General features: G+C 49.9%; 1 protein-coding gene across 5 annotated transcripts in view; it reads left to right on the forward strand.

Annotated features, from left to right (window-relative positions):
• The window catches only part of RGL2 (ral guanine nucleotide dissociation stimulator like 2), a 309,124-nt gene that overhangs the window by 194,369 nt on the left and 96,034 nt on the right, over positions 1–18,721 (forward strand). For all 5 annotated transcript variants that reach the window (XM_069635222.1, XM_069635226.1, XM_069635225.1 and 2 more), the window contains 3 exons: positions 9,521–9,714; positions 11,208–11,285; positions 12,122–12,309. In XM_069635222.1, coding sequence (XP_069491323.1) covers positions 9,521–9,714; positions 11,208–11,285; positions 12,122–12,309 — 460 coding nt within the window. The remainder of the gene's footprint in view (positions 1–9,520; positions 9,715–11,207; positions 11,286–12,121; positions 12,310–18,721) is intronic.

The following is an 18,721-nucleotide window of genomic DNA, read 5'->3' on the forward strand; positions in this document are numbered from 1 at the left end:
GGGAGAGTCAATTAAGATTTAATAGCTTACCGGCAGCGTTCTTTCTGTTGTATTGTCACGGGTAGTATAGCTCAGTGGCAACACGCTCGTCTTGGAAGATGACGCAGAGCAACGTGGGTTTGAATCCCGGGTCCACGCTTAGAAACCTCTTCGGTAGTAAGCGTGTTATAAAAAAAAAAAACAATTATAATAACAAGAGCCACGTGACCGCTCGGCATAGAAGTATATTTAACAATGGGAAAAGAAAAAAGGCTTTTACGACACGCATGTGTTTCAGCTTTGATTTCAAGTTACATTTTCTATGTTAATGAGTTCCCACTTCTATGAACAAGTGTCTCCCTCTCAAATATGCATGCAAGTGTTAAGAAAGCTGGCTACTGTTACCGTCAAGGTATTTTAGTTGATTTGGAGTATGGCGCATCACTTTCCTGACTCCACAATCACTGCGACTGTGGGCTGCTTCTGCTTCCTGGCTTGGTTTCTTCAACTTCTACTGCTGCAGGCATGACCCCACACCCCTCTGCTGCACAGGCGTCTCCGATCCGGCCTCATCAAAGGAAAGACTTCTCTCCGGTTCCCCTCGGCTTGCTTCTACACACAGGCCTTGGGTGGATGCACAACTTCAGCATAGTATTCACAGCTATTAGGCACACCTGGAAAGACTGCCTGTTTTCTCCAGTCTCTTCCAATGCTGTCACGGCCAAACAGGATGTGTGAGCACAGGACCAGCACAGAGCCTCCCTTCTGTCATCACACTTCCTTGTGAACTGCCAGCCTCGTGCTCTGCCCCTTCTACTTCTGCTACTGCCGACTTTCCGGCTCCCACTCAAACTTCATTATACTGCTCCTTCCTACAGCAGTCTCTTATGCCTCTCAGGTGGGTTAATTGGGTTCAGGTACAGGCAGGCCCTTAGAACTGACCCTGCCAAATGCTATTAGGCTTGGAATGCCTGATGTCCTGCATGTCTCTTTAGCCCTCCTCCTCTTCACATTACTCAAGGGATTCTGGGACTTGCAGTCCATTGAAGAAAGTCCATTTTCTTTACATCTTTAAAAGAATTAAGTAAAGGTTTCTCTCCCTTGATGTTATTATAATAGGTGTAAATATGTTAAACGTTTTTGGCGACATGTGGGGCAGAAAGTCACAGGTTTGACGCTCCTGTTGGTATACCTTTCACATTGTGGAGGATGTGGATTTTTAAGGGTATAAAAGATAGGTTCTTAAGGTTCAACACTTTGTGGAAGTACTTCTCTAGATGTTATCTTTATACCCTTAGCAGGAGGCTGAGATGCATTAAATTGACAATAAGCCAATTTCTCCTCTAAATTGTCCTGGGAGGAGATTCTAGGCAGAGGTTTAGTGGGGAGGGCTGGGGGGGGGGGGTCCACAGGATTCTCCACAGTATATAAGTGATCGAGACATCACATCACATCACATGACATGGGGGTAAGTGAGTAGGTGAGATTCCAGGGTTGCAGGGGTGAGGGAGATCTATAGCACTAAAAGTATTGAGACAATGTTGAGAGGCACCGATAGGAGTCAGAAAATATCCCAGATGTGTGGGGGATTAAAGGCACTGAGGTGAGTGACAGCCAGAGAGACCTCCATCATGCAAGTAAAAGTAACAAACAGACCTAGAGAGCGCTTTAAGACACCCGAGGAAGCCGGGGTGAGACGGAAAATGACTTCCCAAAAATAATAAATGTGTACACTGATGTGTATGTGTGTTGTGTAGGTGTATGCACTGTGACAAATGCAAGAAGTTTATCGTCTCTCTCCAAGGGGCAGCCATATCCTTTAGAACTAGAGAGGTGGGCCCACTACACTTAACACCCGCTAGGAGATGGGGTAAGTGGGATCCCTCTGGAGGTGACTCCCCCTTAGGGGAAAGCAATATCGCAGAGATGGACTTAAGTTAACTCCCTCCCCCCCCCCCGAACACTAACACCTTTATGGGGTATATAGGAATTGAGATGTACAACCTTATGACCCCTGTAATGGCTGGCTGTGCTTCTGACATAAACTTTGTCCCAATGGGAAACAGCAGAAAAACGGACAGAGCAGTCTCTTGTAAGCACGTCATCTAAAGAGCCAATCAGAAAGGAGTATCTGCGAAGCCTGCAGAGGTCAGGAAAGTCCCATCACACACAGGGGATGTGGCCTGGAGGAGTGAGAGAACCCCAAACGACGCATCCAAGGCCTAGTGCGAGCTCGGCAAGTGCAGCAAGGCCTCGCAGACTGTTAACCGGAACTGGCCACTACTGCAACGTGAGCAGGAGCAGAGGACCTCAGAGGGCCGAGAACAGGCCCCCAAGGAAGAGGCACCCACCAGTCTTCAGACCGAGAGACCAGGAAAGAAGGTAGTCTGCCAACCGAAGCGGATTCTAATTGAGTCCTTGCATATTCGGCTCCCCTGAGAGCGGAACGCTGGACCGACTACCCATGCTTTCTTAGGAGCATTGCACATCACATGCCGGTAGGCAGTGGCTCCAGCAGAGACGGGCGATGGGTGGTGCGGCAAGAGCAAGACAGAGAAACTCTAGGTGGGGAGAAGGACAGAGACAAGCCTCAGAGTGGTTAGAGGTCAGAGAACCCTTAGGGTGGGTAGGAGGACAGAAGGAAGACCCAGAATGGGGAGAGATCAGAGAAACCCCAGAATGGTGAAAAAGATAGAGGCCGCAGAGTGGGGAGTGGGGGGTGGCGGGAGAAAGCCCAGGGTGGGGAAAAAGACAGAGCGGCCTTGGTGTGGAGGGAACACAGACAAGCCCCAGAGAGGGAGAGAGCAAGAGTAAAGCCCTGGAGTGGGGAAAACACGGTCAACCCCAAGAGTGGGGAGAGAGACTGAGACAAGCCCCCATGTCGGGAGAGAGACGGATTCACTAAGACAAGCCTTGGTGTGGGGGAGAAAACCAGGAAAACCCAGAGAGGGGGGGGAGACTGAAAGTACCCAGATTTTGCAGGGGCAAAATGGAGTAAAGTCTCCCCGAAGGGAGAAAGACTGTGAGATACACCGATCGAACAGGAAAACCAGAGAGACCCAGCTGGAGTCCGGGAAGGTAATTCAGCAGTACATGAATTTTGGGACTGTGAACATAGCCAGGGGCCTGTTGTAAAGAGATCCAGGGGTGAGGGTCAGAAGCAAGCAGCCAACTCTCTCATTGCATAAGGCCCAAAGCATGTCTTGTTTTTTTTGTGCTTGTTTTCTTTTGAGTAGTAGGGGAGACGGTAGATTAGAATAGGATTTGTCAATGGAGGATTTCATTTAGTTTAAGTCATCTTGGCACCATGACGAGCACCCCTTTTGACCTTCATTTGTCTAGAGCGCTTCTAGCCACACACAACATCCACCAGTGACACACGGCTATACCTCAAGATTGACTCCATCAAGGACATCCACAGGCTCCAAACCTGCCTCTCGTTTGATCCACTCTTGGATGTCCAGTGCATACTTGAAGCTCAACCCCTCCAAGACCCAATTCCTACTCCTCACCAACCACAGTGAACACCCAGACATACAGACCTGGCTATCAACCATGAACCCTGAGGGCTTCACACCCGGGCTCACCTCCTGTGCCAAGTCCCTCTGGTTCCACACTGACAAACGCCTCTCCTTCAAGACACACGTAGCTAAGAAACCTCAAACTGCTTGGTATCAGCTCTCCCTCCTGCAGAAGGTCAAGCCCCTTCCTCCCCGCGAACAGCTTTAGATCCATAATTTAAGCACTGGTCCTATCCCGCTTGGATTGGGGCATTGCCCTCCTTGAAGGCCTCCTGTCGTCCCCCCCCTTGTTCCCCTGAGACGTGTCCTGCATGCGGCCGGGCGCCTCATCAGGGGCACATCAGCCCGGCCCGCAACGACATTCACGGTCTCCCACTGCACGCACAAATCGCCTTCAAGTCTTGCTGCATCGTGTATAAGGCAGCCACCCTCAAGTCACCCAGCTACCTCGCAGAGAAACTCTGCATCTCCGGCGGACAGCGTACGACCGGAAGCCAGGACACATGCAGACTTGAAATCTGACACTGCACAAAGGAAAGGGCCAGAAAACGAGCCTGCTCTGCCTATGCACCAAGACTATGGAACCTCCTCCCTGTCGGCATCAGACTCGCCCCTACAATTCAGAAAAGAACTCCAGACCCATCTCTTCAAGGATTCTCTCCTCCTGAACCCCTAGGGAATAACATCGCCCCTTGCGCTAGCTGACCCACTAGACGCTGCCTGCCCCTCTCCTCCCTGCAACCTGGTACAGCTGTACCCCTCCTCTGTACCCCTCTGTATTCTACCCCTGATGCATATCTGTTCTGTTGTTACCTCTGAAAAGCGCTCCGTTGCTTCTCGAAGCTCGGTCCACGCTCAATAAATCCTATATTAATAATAGGGTAGGGTTTAGGATCACAGATTTAGGGAAAGGTTAGGTCTTTTGAGTCTTTAGAGAGAGAATAGAACCTTTGAACATCACTCCTACTTGACCATCTCCTGACGCTGACTTATCAGAGCACCTCAATGATGGATACCTGTATTGACACCCACCGTTGGATCACCCATTCACAAAGATGAGGGTATAGGGCTAGATCCTGGCCCAATACAACGTCAAGGCACAGTAACCCATGTATTGCCACTCCCTAGACCCGAGAAGTACCACATGCGACATCCTGCTAAACAGGCGGTCATGGTTTAGTGCCTTTAAGAACGTATTCGTCTTTGGAGACCTATGGGAACATATATAATTTTCTGCCCCTATAAAAGGTTTGTGTCCTAGTGGCACTAAAGAAAATGTTCAATGCAAAAACACAAACCTCATAACCTGGAGTTTTACATCTGGCCCCCGAGAGACAACATGCTTAAGCCAGACGATAGGCTGAAGGCTATGAACATTATCCCCAACCGTGGGCAACCCAACACAAGAGCTGGTCCAAATAACTAAAGCGTATCAAGAAATGGCTGTTGCTCGAAGTCCGTATACTACTAAACCGAATAACCCATTGAGTAAAAGAATAAGACGCCCCAAATGCTAGTATGATGAAGATTGCAGAGTAGTGGGCATTAGCGAAGGATACGCAGGGGAGGAATAACGAGATGGTCAGAAGGGCAAGAGTGGACTGTAAATGCCACATTCATAAGAAAACGGCAGAGTCTGAGGTGATGCGATGGAGACGGATCATTGTCACCATCAATGATAAAGACCGTAAAACATTCTGGAGAGTTGGTCCTCTCCAGAGACTAGGGCGAGTCAGGTGGTGAAGTAGCAGAAGGAATATGGTCTGCATACTTTAGTCCCCTACATCACGATACCTGAGGGAATGGCAGCCCCCCTGATGTTAGATTCCAGGCCACCAAGCTATCCACTGGAGGAAATGAGAAGGACAATGGATTCCTAAAACAGTGGGACGACACCCGACCCCATTCCCCCACCCCCGCCGACAAGACCCCTGCTGGCTTTTTCAATTGTGATATTCTCTGGATTCTGCAAAAATTAGGCACATTCGACGGGTACCCGATTCCTGGAGAACAGCAGAAGTTATCCCCATGGTCAAAAAAAGATGAAACCGACCCAAGGAATTATCGCGCAGTCTAGACCAGAATAATGGGTGAAAGAGAACAGGATTTTAAGCCCATGACAGGCTGGCTTCCTAAAGGGAGTCCTTTGCACTGAGCAGCTCATTAGGTCTCTGCTTATTTATTTCCATTTTTAAATCGCTCACACTGCCGGGGGCATCGAGGCGCTGTTACAGGAATATGTCTCTTAGTTGCGTATTTATAACGCGCTTAATACCCGGAGGTTTCCAAGTGCGGACCACAGGATCGAACCTGTGTTGCTTCGTGTCATCTTGTTTCCAAGGCAAGCACGTTGCCGCTGAGCTATTCTCCAGGGACAATGTACATGCCTGTGAATAAAAAAAAAGTGCCATGTGTGAGAAACCCAACGTGTCTCCGGGGTTCTACCATCCAGGTGCTTATCATATCAGGTGGCCAGGACACAGCCATCGCTATTGGGTCCAGTTCCTGGGGGTGGACCAGTGGGGGAGCATCATCTGGATGGGGGGGGGGGGTCCTCAGGGAGTGAAAGTGGGACGCCGACTGGTGAGACGCAGTATACCCTTCTTTTGCTACTTTTTCCCCATCCTATCACGTAACTCATCCAAAACCACTAGCCCCCAGGTCCCCCCTCCTATTTTGACAGGAACACTTTTGCACGGCACACCAGAAAGCAGACCAACACCAGAGCACTTTACCTGACATGTCCCAATGCCAGGGCCAGGCAAAGTCAGGCAATTGATCAGAATCGCACACAACTCATGGTCATTTCCCTTCCCCACAGGGATAAAAGGTGGAGCAAGAGAGCACAGTACGAGCAAAGGAAGACGACACGACGAGCTAACCAGGCGCAGCAGTTCAGAGAAAGAGAAAGGCGGCAGGAATCGAGATGGTGGCGAGGAGAGAAGCGTCCTTGCCCTTTTCATCCCAGGCTCGCTGACCCTTCTTGGAGGAGAGCATAAGACTGCGAACAATAGCTCAAGTGTCATGCAACAGATATTAACGGTCCACGGGGCAAGCCTACGCCGATAAGCAGGAGCAAGCGAAGCTCGGGCGACCATGGCACCAACCTTGACTCCAATGAAGAAGAAAAGCCAAGCGGGTCGTTGAGTCGAAGGAGAAACCGATCAGAACCGGGCTGTGTTGAGTGAGAATTGCAAAGTGGCAATTTTGAACAAAGTTCAATGAACTATGAAAGAAGTGTAAAAGTGTTAAGAGACCAGCTGCGGGGGGAAACGGGCACCACGTGGGTGCTAACTCAAGAGACTCTGGTTGATCCCCATGTGAGCGAAAATACAGATACCAGAAGGTCATAGGAGGGCCACCGAAATAGGTCAAAGTGGTCAAACTGCGGGTCAAGTAAAATCCCAGCACAATCGAAAGACTTTGATCTATAAACTGTGTGAAAGAAAGGCAGGTGCATCCCGTAAACAATGGTGAATGCGAAGTTGGCAAGAGTGAACCCCACCGAGGGATGCTGACGGGAGGGGAAAAGTCTAAAGTCCTGAGAAATAGTGTGTTGACAGACATGAACCCGGCCAAGGGATGTCCACTATGAACTGTTTGAAAAGCCATTGAGAAACTAAGGGAAGAGAAATCCAGCTAAAGAGAAGGGAAAAGCCATAGTGAACCCAGAGGAGGGAGGCAGAGATTGGAGAAGGGTCCGAGACCGACCGAGGGAGATCCAGGGTTGAAGCTATAATCCAAACTTAATTGAGAAAAGAACTGATATGTAAATTGACGAATACGATGCGTGAAGGGCTCAGCGCCCAGAAGAGGGGGACCCAGGGGTGAAACCATCACCTTACGTGAGCTGTGGCTAACAATTGAGAAGGGTCAGCGCCCAGAAGACAGGGACCCAGGGGTGATGAGAATAATCACCCAAAGTGAAAGCCGGAAACAAACATTCATTTGTTGAAGAAATTTTTTGTTTTGTTGTTTGTTTATATACATCAGGCCCTCGAAGGCAAGACTTTCAAGTGAAACGAGACTTGGCCATCGACGGGCCCGATAACTGCGAGTGGAACTGTCGCCTCGTGCTGGAGAAGCTCGAGAGTGTACTGTGCTCCAGGATTTCACCTTACCCCGTGCTCATAACTTGGGGAAGGTAGACCCAAGCTACCACATCCTGACATATTATTTGAGAACACTTCTTTCATTTGAAAACTATCCCACACCATTTTTGTATTAGTTGTAAGGTTTGGAAATAAGTTTCTTTGTATAGGCCCTTTTGATTTGAGACGACGCCACTAGGACTGCCTTATTTTCATTTGATGGTAGACGCTTGCTCCCATCCTAGGTTTAGAGTAGGCGTTTTTCCAACCTGCATACAGTATTCATTGTTCAATAAACACCCTTGAACTGTGATCGCTTGTCTGTCTTACTTGTTGCCACCATGAGTTCCTTACACGTGTATACCCCCGTTTCTATCTTTGAAGGCAGATTTCGATAGTGTGCCGAGAACCAGTTTTTGGAACTGTTTTTCGTCTTAGTTTACCTACTGAATTACTCCATTGCATTATAGATTTGTTCATCAAAAGTGGGGCTCGTGTTTGGTATGGCCCAAAAGGAGAGAGCAAAATATTGAGTAGTTTGGTTAAAGGAAATGTTCAGATTCTCCAGTCAGTGTTGCCGAGAGATGTGCGCATGTAACTAGCCATGTCTGCCATTTTCTAATCACTTTAATAGTGTGCTCAGCGTCTGATTTCTCCCCCAACACTGCTCTCTACAAGGTATTGCTATTACTCACTTTATTGGTTCTTAATGTATTCACCACAAAGGGAAGAAGGGCTGAGTTGGCCCTGCTGGTATTCAAACCTACCCCCTGTACAGATGTCTGGGGCGAGTGCTTAAGACGCTGTGCAATCCTGCGGCACTTTGGAAACATACTTGGCAGTGAAAGGATGTGTGTGTTGGACGACATGAAACCACATTCCCCTTGCTTAGCGCCTTACAAAACCCCAATAGTTTGTACTAAGCCCCTACACCTGCGTTCTAATCGATCTCTCTCCCTGAGAAGCCTCAAAGCTTGGCCTACGCTACCAACGGAAGGCGAGCAGTAGTAGTGAAACATAGGACTTCCTCCTCAGAGCTATTATCCTTACAAGAGGCAGAAGACACCGCACTCTCTCAGGTTCTATGTACTTACACAATTCATTTTTTTCTTTTTCATTCTTGCGATCCAATTTCTATTCTTGTTTTCTTTTCTTACTCCTTTTCACTTAATTTCTGTTACTCCCTTATCTGCACTTCTCTTTTTTTCTGTTTCTCTGCTTCACGTCTCATCTGTTCTTCAATGTCTTTTTCTCTCCTTGCTCCTCCCTCCATAATTCAGTGTGTCTTCTCCTATCTTAATGTATATCTTTTTCTTCCTCGCTTTTTCTTCATATCTTTGGTTGCATCTTGCCCTAATCAGCGTTTCCCTTATTTGTCATTCTATTGCCTGTCGTTTTTGCCGCGCATTTCTATGTGTCTCTCTTTCACATTGAATACTACTCTGAAGTAACCAAGGGTGGAGATGCTCAGCCAAAGCAGGCTATCCTTCATCTCTCCTCACTCGAGCCAGGGTGTCCATGCTGTCTCGTGCTGGTTCCAGATCCCAGGATGAGCGCCCCCTTGAGAGCTGTAACTGCGTCACTCGGGCCAGTCATGGCCTCCTGCCTTCTCCCCGCGCTCTCTTCTTTGGTGTCTGTCTTCTTTGCTCATCGCCCTCCTGCGCCCAATGGGAGTCAAGATTGTACCAATGAGAGCCTACTGGCCATTTGCCCTTTCAAGTCATGTGTCCTGCGCAGTTTTCATAACGAAGACCAGGATTGGTCAGTGGGCGACATGTAAGGTTTGGGCCTAGGTGCCCGGGCCTTGTTCCCTGTTTGGTAGGCCTCATGCTAGAGGAATGGATCTTCGGTACAGAGCGTGTAAAATGACCGCCATGTTCCAGGTATCACAGGGCTCGCCGCAACCTTCTGCTTTCTCTCTCTCCACAGGTGGAGAGCGAGGCGATTGGCGACTCTCCCGAGACCCCCAAGGTGCGTGTCCTGAAGGCGGGCACTCTGCAGAGGCTGGTGCACCACCTGCTGGAGGCCTTCACCATGGGCGACACAACCTATGTTCCCGCCTTCCTGGCCACCTTCCGCGCCTTCACCACGGTGGAGACCGTCCTGACACTGCTGCTGGACAGGTGAGTACAAGGATTGCCTCCCACTGCCAGGACGCGGAGTGTGAGGCTGTCCTGGGGCTACGTGCAAGGTTGCCTTCTCCTGTGGTGTAGGTGAGTGAGAGACTGGCCTCTTGGGAATGGGAGTGTGGGACCGCCCTCTTGCAGGGAATGGGAGTGTGGGACCGCCCTCTTGCAGGGAATGGGAGTGTGGGACCGCCCTCTTGCAGGGAATGGGCGTGTGAAACCGCCCTCTTGCAGGGAATGGGCGTGTGAGACCGCCCTCCTGCAGGGAATGGGCGTGTGAGACTGCCCTCCTGCAGGGAATGGGAGTGTGAGACCGACCTGCTGCAGGGAACGGGATTTTGAGAGACCGGCCTCCTGCAGGGAATGGGATTGTGATAGACCGGCCTCCTGCAGGGAATGGGCGTGTGAGACCGCCCTCCTGCAGGGAATGGGCGTGTGAGACCGCCCTCCTGCAGGGAATGGGCGTGTGAGACCGCCCTCCTGCAGGGAATGGGATTGTGAGACCGGCCTTCTGCAGGGAATGGGATTGTGAGACCGGCCTCCTGCAGGGAATGTGATTGTGAGACCGGCCTCCTGCAGGGAATGTGATTGTGAGACCGGCCTCCTGCAGGGAATTGGATTGTGAGACCGGCCTCCTGCAGGGAATGGGAGGTATTTGTATTCATTGATTTATAGAGCGCTTTACACCAAAGCGCTGTACAGTGGAACAACTTAATACATAAAAACATAAAACAAAATAACAGTAGAAGCAAAATTACAATATGAATCAATCCACAAAACAGTGCAAAGAGCAATTAACTGAAGGAGATGGGGAGAATAGTGGAAAAGGACTGGGTGGGGGGGGGTGGTGATGAGTAGGAGGAGGGAAGGGGAAGGGTGAGAGTGGGGAGACAGGGGAGGGGAGGGAGATAGTCAAGGGGAAAGAAAAAGGAGGGAGGGGATGCAGAAGGGGGAATGGGTTTCAAGGAGGAGAATGGAGGCGGAGAGATTTAAGGGAAGTGCGGAATGAGGTGAAGGTGGGGGTGGAGCAGATAGCAAGAGGAAGGGAGTTCCAGTGCAGAGGTACTAGGAGTTGGAAGGAGCGGAAACGGGAGGAGGCACAGGGGGACAGAGGTACAGTCAGAAGGAAATGGTCAGCGGACCGAAGGGAACGGGAGGGTGAGTAGAAAGAGGGAAGGGAGGAGAGATGAGGGGGAGCGAAACCAAGGAGAGATTTGAAGACAAGGCAGAGAAAGTGAAATTTAAGTTGGGAGTGAAATGGAATCCAGCCAAGGGAAGAGAGGGAAGTAGAGATGGAGTCGCAGGAGGTAAGGGGGTGTGAGACCGGCCTCCTGCAGGGAATGGGATTGTGAGACTGGCCTCTTGGGAATGGGATTGTGAGACTGCCCTCTTGCAGACCAGGCTGGCGTGGCTAAGGCTTGGGATTGGATGTCATGAGATGTGTGTTGCACAGATTGAAGTCGGACAATAATCCCTCCTTCTTTTTGTAGGTTGCAAACTCTTGAGGCCACTAGGAGTGTGAAATCCAGAGGAAGAGAGAGTGCAGAGAGCACCCTGGAGCTGCACACGTGAGCGTGAGAGGGGCCATGGGGGAGGGAGCGCAGAGATGTGCGTAGAGACGCTGATGCCACCCGCACACCAACTCTTATCCATCTGTCCTGAACGCTGAGCTCTCTCTTGCTCTTACATTGTCCTTCAGAGAGCACACCTCGCCCTTTGTCTCACAAATAGCTGTCTTTTCTCGCGTGTCTCTAGTCCGATTGACCCTTATGCTACCACCTATCTTCTTTGCCTGTGCTGGCATTGCCCCTCACAGGTTGTCTCTGGTCTGATGGACCTTTATGCTACCACCTATCTTCTGTGCCTGGGCTGGCATTGCCCCTCACAAGTTGTCAGGTTTTAATGACCCTTATGCTACCACCTGTCTAATGTGTGTGCACTGGCATTGCCCCCACAGGTTGTCTCTGGTCTGATGGACCTTTATGCTACCACCTATCTTCTGTGCCTGGGCTGGCATTGTCGCCAAAGGTTGTCACTGGCGTGAATGGCCCTTATGCTACCAGCTATCTCCTGTGTGTGTGCTGGCATTGCCCCATAACACCTCCTCTTGTCTGCCCATCGCATATGCTGCCATCCCTCTTTACACATTGTGCTGATATTGCCCCCACAGTCCCCCTTTTGTCAGTCTGCCCCACATCTGGTCATCGCTGACAGCAAGATTGCTCCGACATTGCCTCTCGCAGACCGTCTCGATCTGTCTGACTCGCATGCTGCAGTCTGTGAAACCTGCCTGTACCCATGATGCCCTTAACTGACCTCTGTTAATGAGCCCACATGTTGCCCTCTTGGGCTCCTGCTCATGCTGCTGTTCCTCTCCAGACCGTCTCTTGTGCATCTCTCCTAGGGCTGCGTCCACAGTCTTCTGCTCCTGGATGGAATGCTACCCTGAGGACTTCCGAGGCGCCTTGGACCCTGCTCTGCTGGACCGCTTCTCGGCATACATAACCCGGGAGTTTGGGGAGGGCTCTGGGCCTGGCCGGCGGCGGGACTCCCTTCTGCAGATGTTGGAGAAGCTCCGTACTGCAAATCGAGGTGAGGACCTTGAAATGAGCTTAGACTGGAGATGCAGTTTGGTGTCTGCCTCAGGTGAGGAGCAACATCTGGATGTGGGCTGAAAGTGGGACAAGTTGAAGGAAGATGGTCTAACTAGGCATAGCCTGAATGTGGCACTAAGTGAAAGCTAGAGGTGGGACTGGGCATAGGGTGGACATAAGACTAGGCATACAGTGCGGGTGCAACTAGGAGTAGGCGGGTGATGGGTCTAAGCCTAGGTTTCAGGTAAAAGTCAACTGGAGGTGGGTCTAGGTATAAGCTGGGGGTAAGACCAGACCTAAGCTTGCAATGAGGCGGCATGCGGGATTGGGTATAGTGGTGGCTACCCTGGGTTGAAGTACTGTTACTCCTGACCCACAGAGCCATTTGGGCAGGTTTGCAGCATATTATTCATAGATTCACATGTGTTTCCTGTTAGCTCTTCATTGATGGATCAGAAGTTGTTCTTTATCTGCCCTTTTTGGTGTAGTGAAGGGACCTCCGGATCCTTTTGGCAACCTCTTCAGCTTCCTTTGTCAGCTGTCACAATCTGGTGGACAATCTGGTTGGCAATGGTCTGATCACTCATACACATTTAGGGAGCTGATCTGTTCGTTGGTTGGCCGATGCGCCTGGGTTCAGTACCAAAGTCGATGGTATTAGGATGTATTCTACATTTGATCATCGCTTGTGTTAGTTCAGGTGTGACTTTCTTGAAAGGTGTCTGGGACTGTACCGCTTCAGCTCTCTGAGGAAGATGACTGGCTCCAACAACCTCAGTTAGTTCAACTAGTAGCCAGGTGAGGTCTGGAGGACAAAGCGAAGTCCCCCAGGACAGCAGATTCAGCAGAGGAACCCCAGGAACCCACCCAAAGAGTTGCTTTTTAAGCCATGTCAGAGAGGAAGACTCTTGCAAGTTGAATGGCACACCTGCCTGCTGATCTCTGGCGAAGCCACGCTCCCAATCCAAAAATGGGAGATCCGAGAAAAACAGGTAGCCGTGGTCTGATGTGAAGGAATGACTTCACCGCAGCCTTACACTCATCAGGCGCACACGTTTGGGGGCCAAGCCTTGAGCCATTTCAGAATCTGGCAAGGTTCCTTCCAGGTTTACGGGTGATATAAGGGTGCAAGGTAGAAGAACCCCCCTGATGGGTGTTCGAAACCGGTGTCCAGTCAAAATGTCAAACATTTGGTCGAATGAAAAACATTTTTTTCGAATGCTTTATTTTTTTATTTACATGTTTTTTTTTTTTGGTTCCGCAAGTAAAAACAATGGTTAAAACAGAAAAAAAATATTAAAAAAGGGGTTTGAGGGGGAACCCCCCCATTTCGAACAAAAAACTAACTAAAAAAGACATTTGAAATGTTTTTTTTCGACATTATTTTTTCGACATTTTGACTTTCGACCAAATGTTATTCGAAATAGTGACTATAAACCTTCCAAACCAACAGGTTGTGAATCATGTTTTCTGAAAACTCTCTATATTTAATTTTAATTATTTTCTTTACACAAAATAGCAAAAAGTGTCTGTGTTGTGTGATGGGGACACTCTTAACTTTGAGACCTGGGAGACATTTGCTTATTATTTGCATATGAGCAAGACAGAGATCCTCCTCATCGGCACACCGTCACCATCCTACCATCCTTTCCCCTCACTCTCTGGCCAGCCTCCCTTGGACCTCCTCCTACCCCCACCTGCGAGGCTAAGAACCTCGGGGTCCTCTTTGACTCCACCCACATCTCATATTTCCGACTGCACCTCCTCAGGGGTACTCTGCCTTTCCTCTCCTTCCCCCAGAAGCTCATGCTATCCCAAACTCTGGAATATTGTAACAGCCTCTTTCTAAATCTACCTGCCTCTACTCTCCGCCCTCTGCAACTAATCCAGAACAGGACTGCGAGACTTCTCCTTGGCCTCAAGCCCTGGGATCGTATCTCTCCAGCTCTGAAATCTCACCATTGGCTCCCAGTGGATGCAAGGATTAAATTCAAAACCCCCTGCATTGTCCACAAGGCTTTCTGCGGCCTGGTTCCAAAATACCTTCAGCCATCCCTCCGCAAATACCTCCCCTCTCGAGCTCTTCGCTCCTCTACCTCAGGGTCAGTCGTTTTTCAAAGAAACGAGCTGGAGGTAGATCTGTCTTTGGCTGGGGCCTCCCTCTGGAACAGTCTCCCTGCCAGTCTAAACCCTGAGGAGAACCATCTCCGGTTCTGGAAGCACCTCAAGACCTTCCTCTTTTCTTCTGCCTTCGCGCCCCCTCTCCCTTGCTGATCTGTTCTCTCTTGGCACCGTGCACCTGGCCACCCTGTGTCCTTGGGGCCCAGGTACCTGCTCACCCTGCCACTTCCTGCACTGCCTCCAGGCCACCCCTTGCACTGGGGTCTGTATCTGTACCCATACAGCCTCCACCCCTTTTTCTTCCTGTACTTATCAGACCTACCCTATCTGCTGCCTTAAACCTAGCACTTGCAAATTGCTGGCTGCATTACCACTGTTTGTTGCCTCTATTATTTATTTATTGTTATTTATCTGTTTCTCCTCTGCTTCGCACTTTCCACTCCTCTCCCCTTCCATGCACCTTTCCCCTCCCCCTCTCCCATGCACTTGCGCCTTCTCAATGTCGATGGGCCTAGTAAGATCGCTGTTTTGTTCTCCCCTGTTCCCTCCCCTTGCCTTGTCGCGCTCTGAAACACTTGTGTACAAGCGCGATAGAAATAAAATATCATATCATATGTCCCTTGACTGTTCAAACAGCGCAAGCCATTCATCTCTGGCTATGGCCCCCAGTTGGGCCCATTGTGCACCGTCTCCGGATTTATCATGGAAAAGTTACTCTCCTGTAACAGTAGACGCCAGCCAGAGTGTCCTGCCCAGATGTGTATATACAGTGCTAGGGTGTCTCCTCTGACCCGCTAGACTTCGGGGAAACCTTGGCAAAAGAATGGCTGCTTTTCGCTTTGGATTCGGGAAGCCAATTAACAGAAAGACAAAAATGTACAGGTGTCCCCCGAGGGGTGGAGAAGATCACTTGGACTGTGTAGGTAGTTGGTCTGAAGGCTTCTCTTAAGTGCAGAACCTTCATCACAGAAGGCCACTTGCTAGCGCTGAAGAACAGCAGCACACGTGGGAACCCTGTGGCTGACTTTCTTTGTCTGTATTTCCTCAAGAGAAATGTGTCCTGGGTGGTTTTTCTGTTTGTTGAGGCCAGAACTGAAAAATTGCACCCACCAAATATGTTTTCTTAAAATGGCAGTGGAGGCCGGTAAAGCTGAAAAGGATCCTTTAGGCCAGGGGTCTTCAACCTTTGGAGGTTGAGACGTTTTGGACTACGACTTCCATGATCCTTCACCATCGACTGTGGTGGCTAGGGCTTATGAGAATTCTAGTCCAAAACATCTGGCGAGCCAAAGATTGCAGACCCCTGCTTTAGGCCATTCATACCTTTTGTCCGACAGGAATCGATGTCCTGGCTATAGAATGCCTGGTGAACTGCACAGATTTAAATTCACTCCCAATTTTGATTGGCATCCAGTGCAATGTACAACGAGCTGGAGGTGTATGACCTACGCGGGACTGGAAGCAACACTGATGCAGCATTCTAGAATCTGCGATCACGGAATCTGATCCACCGGCTGCCCCAAGCACGCCAGGGTTGCAAAGTCCAGATGAGGCAAGACTCATTCAGCATTCTCTGCGATCAATGAATCTGATCCACAGGCTGCCCCAATTATGCCAGATTTTGAAAAGTCCAGATGAGGCAAGACTCATTCAGGATTCTCTACGATCAATGAATCTGATCCACAGGCTGCCCCAATTATGCCAGATTTTGAAAATTCCAGATGAGGCAAGACTCATTCAGGATTCTCTGCGATCAATGAATCTGATCCACAGGCTGCCCCAATTATGCCAGATTTTGAAAAGTCCAGATGAGGCAAGACTCATTCAGGATTCTCTGCGATCAATGAATCTGATCCACAGGCTGCCCCAATTATGCCAGATTTTGAAAAGTCCAGATGAGGCAAGACTCATTCAGGATTCTCTGCAATCAATGAATCTGATCCACAGGCTGCCCCAATTATGCCAGGTTTTGAAAAGTCCAGATGAGGCAAGACTCATTCAGGATTCTCTGCAATCAATTAATCTGATCCACAGGCTGCCCCAAGCACACCAAGGTTGCAAAGTCCAGATGAGGTAAGACTTGCGCAGATCCTACGGATGCTCAGCGGGTAACTGAAAGAAGGGGGGCCATTCCCCTCAGCATTTTAAGACTGTCAGAACTGTTCTTAATCATGGAACCACAGCCAGCCCGCTGTCCAATGAGACCCCCACATTTCTTACTACCCTACAGTGGTTGAGACGACGAATGGCTGAGGCCAGGCCTCTGGCAGTACTTGCACTGCCAAGATGTCTGTTTTGCTGGGGCTAAGTTTTATTGCTCTCGTACAACGCTCATCGCCCAACGCTCATCGCCCATACTGGTGGAAGTAGAGCGGTGGCTTCTGAATCGAACAAGCTAGCTGTGCTGGAGAACTACTGTTACAGGTAACTTCCCCCCGACCCCCCCCCCTACACGTACAGGCAGCCGTCCCGCCCACAGGCATACGCGTGAGAAGTGGTTTCTGTGGGAGTACTTCTGAGGGCAGCCGGGAGTAGCTCAAGAGTGAGTACCTGTCCCATCCAAGTGTCCACCAGGCAGGAGTGTCTGCACAAGACCTTAAGTGTCCATGTTGCGCAGTAATGCTGTGATGAATGGAGCAGAGGGCCCTGGCGCCTTTCTGGTAGCATAGTCCTACGCCTGATGCAATTAGGTATGCCTTGGAGTAGGTGGCCACTTCAGGGTCTTGGTTTGTTTGTATGCATTCCTCAGTTCTGTCCAAATAAGAGTCGAGTGCACTCTTCGCTTGGAAGGCATGCAGTTTTCTCTGAGGGAGGCGCCGCTTGGGAAAGGAACTCGAGAAGATGTTCCCTGATTACCTTGGAATTCAGACACAGCCTTTTGTAGGAATGGAGGTGAAACCAGTTTACCTGGTGATGGAATTGTAACGGCCTCATTGGGCAACAGAGCCTGGCTCTCGTCCTTCTTGGAAATAGGTCATCCAGCAAAGGTCACCTTCTGCTGTAAGGCGTGTAACTTGACTGCCCCATTAGTGCAAAGGATTACATGTACATTCTATGTACAGCCCGCAACTGGGATCTGTCCGTGGTTTGAAGAGGGGAGGCTGTTTATCTTTACTATTGAAGGGTTTTGAAATTATCTTTGCAGGGCAAAGAGGTTCTCTTGGGGGAGATAATGTACGTTTGGGGGCAAACACAAGACCTTCAACATAACTGGACTTATTTGGGCTGGGTGCTTCACCCTGCTTAGGAGTCCAAGGCAGTTCACTGGCCCAGAAGTGTTTTGGGAACAATAGCTGGGAATATCTGTGAAGGTTAGGCCATTAATAGAACAGTCATTAACGCCCTCTATCTGGCAGCCCCCGACTGATCAATCTGCTGCATTTAGAAGGAATAAGCACAGCGGCCGAAATGTAAGAACGCAGAGTACCACTGCTGTAATGTGTTGGACGCCAACTAGGGCCTACCCACTGTCCCCTTCCTCACGAGCACTCCAATGAGTTTGTTCGAAGAACCATTTGACTCTTGCAAGCCAGAGCTGTTCGATTTCATGTATGGCTTGAGCTATACAAATGTACTTGTGCCACCTGGAACCTGCCCCATAAATCCTTGAGTCGTGTAAAGTGCTGTACTGCCCCTTCCAGCCATGGCCTACGCCATTAACATCAAAACAGGAGCTGATGGCTGGAAGGTTCAGAATTCGTCTTCACCACTGGCATTGCTCTGAGCAACCCTACAGACCTCCCCTGCCAAGCCTTTGCAAAGGGGAAAGACATATGCAAATCAGGCCTGGTCCCACCCCAAAGGGGGCTTTCCAGCCCATTAACATGTAAGAGGTGTGAGTGCCGGTGATTAGGAAAATGGATGGGAACAGGAGGCCCAAGCGAGAGGCCACCGGGCAGAGTGACAGGCGTGTGTCCCTGTGCAGCACCTGGCTAACACCGGGCACTTCACCCTGGAAGGGCACATGTTCATGTCGCAGAGTAGGTTCTGTAGAAGAGCCTTTTTAATGTGATTGCTTATAGCGTGAACCTAGCTCAAGAGCAGCGAAGCCCTTTACAAAAGGATTGTGCTGCAATTAGTTTGAGCAGTTTATACCGCAATGCAGTACTCTTGGTGGAGGGCGAGAGGGATTTTGATTCGCCTGGCAGGTGTTGTTGAACGAGCCACGTTTTTAGTGAGTTCCAGATGGTCGGGGCATGGCAGGAGAAGGGCGGTCTTCTCTTTGCGATGGATGGCCATGTTTCCCCAACAGGCATGTAGCACTCCTCGCTTTCCTCCAACTGGCAGGA

The sequence above is a fragment of the Ambystoma mexicanum genome, chromosome 13, assembly GCF_040938575.1.
Source record: "Ambystoma mexicanum isolate Mex_15411 chromosome 13, UKY_AmexF1_1, whole genome shotgun sequence".
NCBI classification, from domain to species: domain Eukaryota; kingdom Metazoa; phylum Chordata; class Amphibia; order Caudata; family Ambystomatidae; genus Ambystoma; species Ambystoma mexicanum.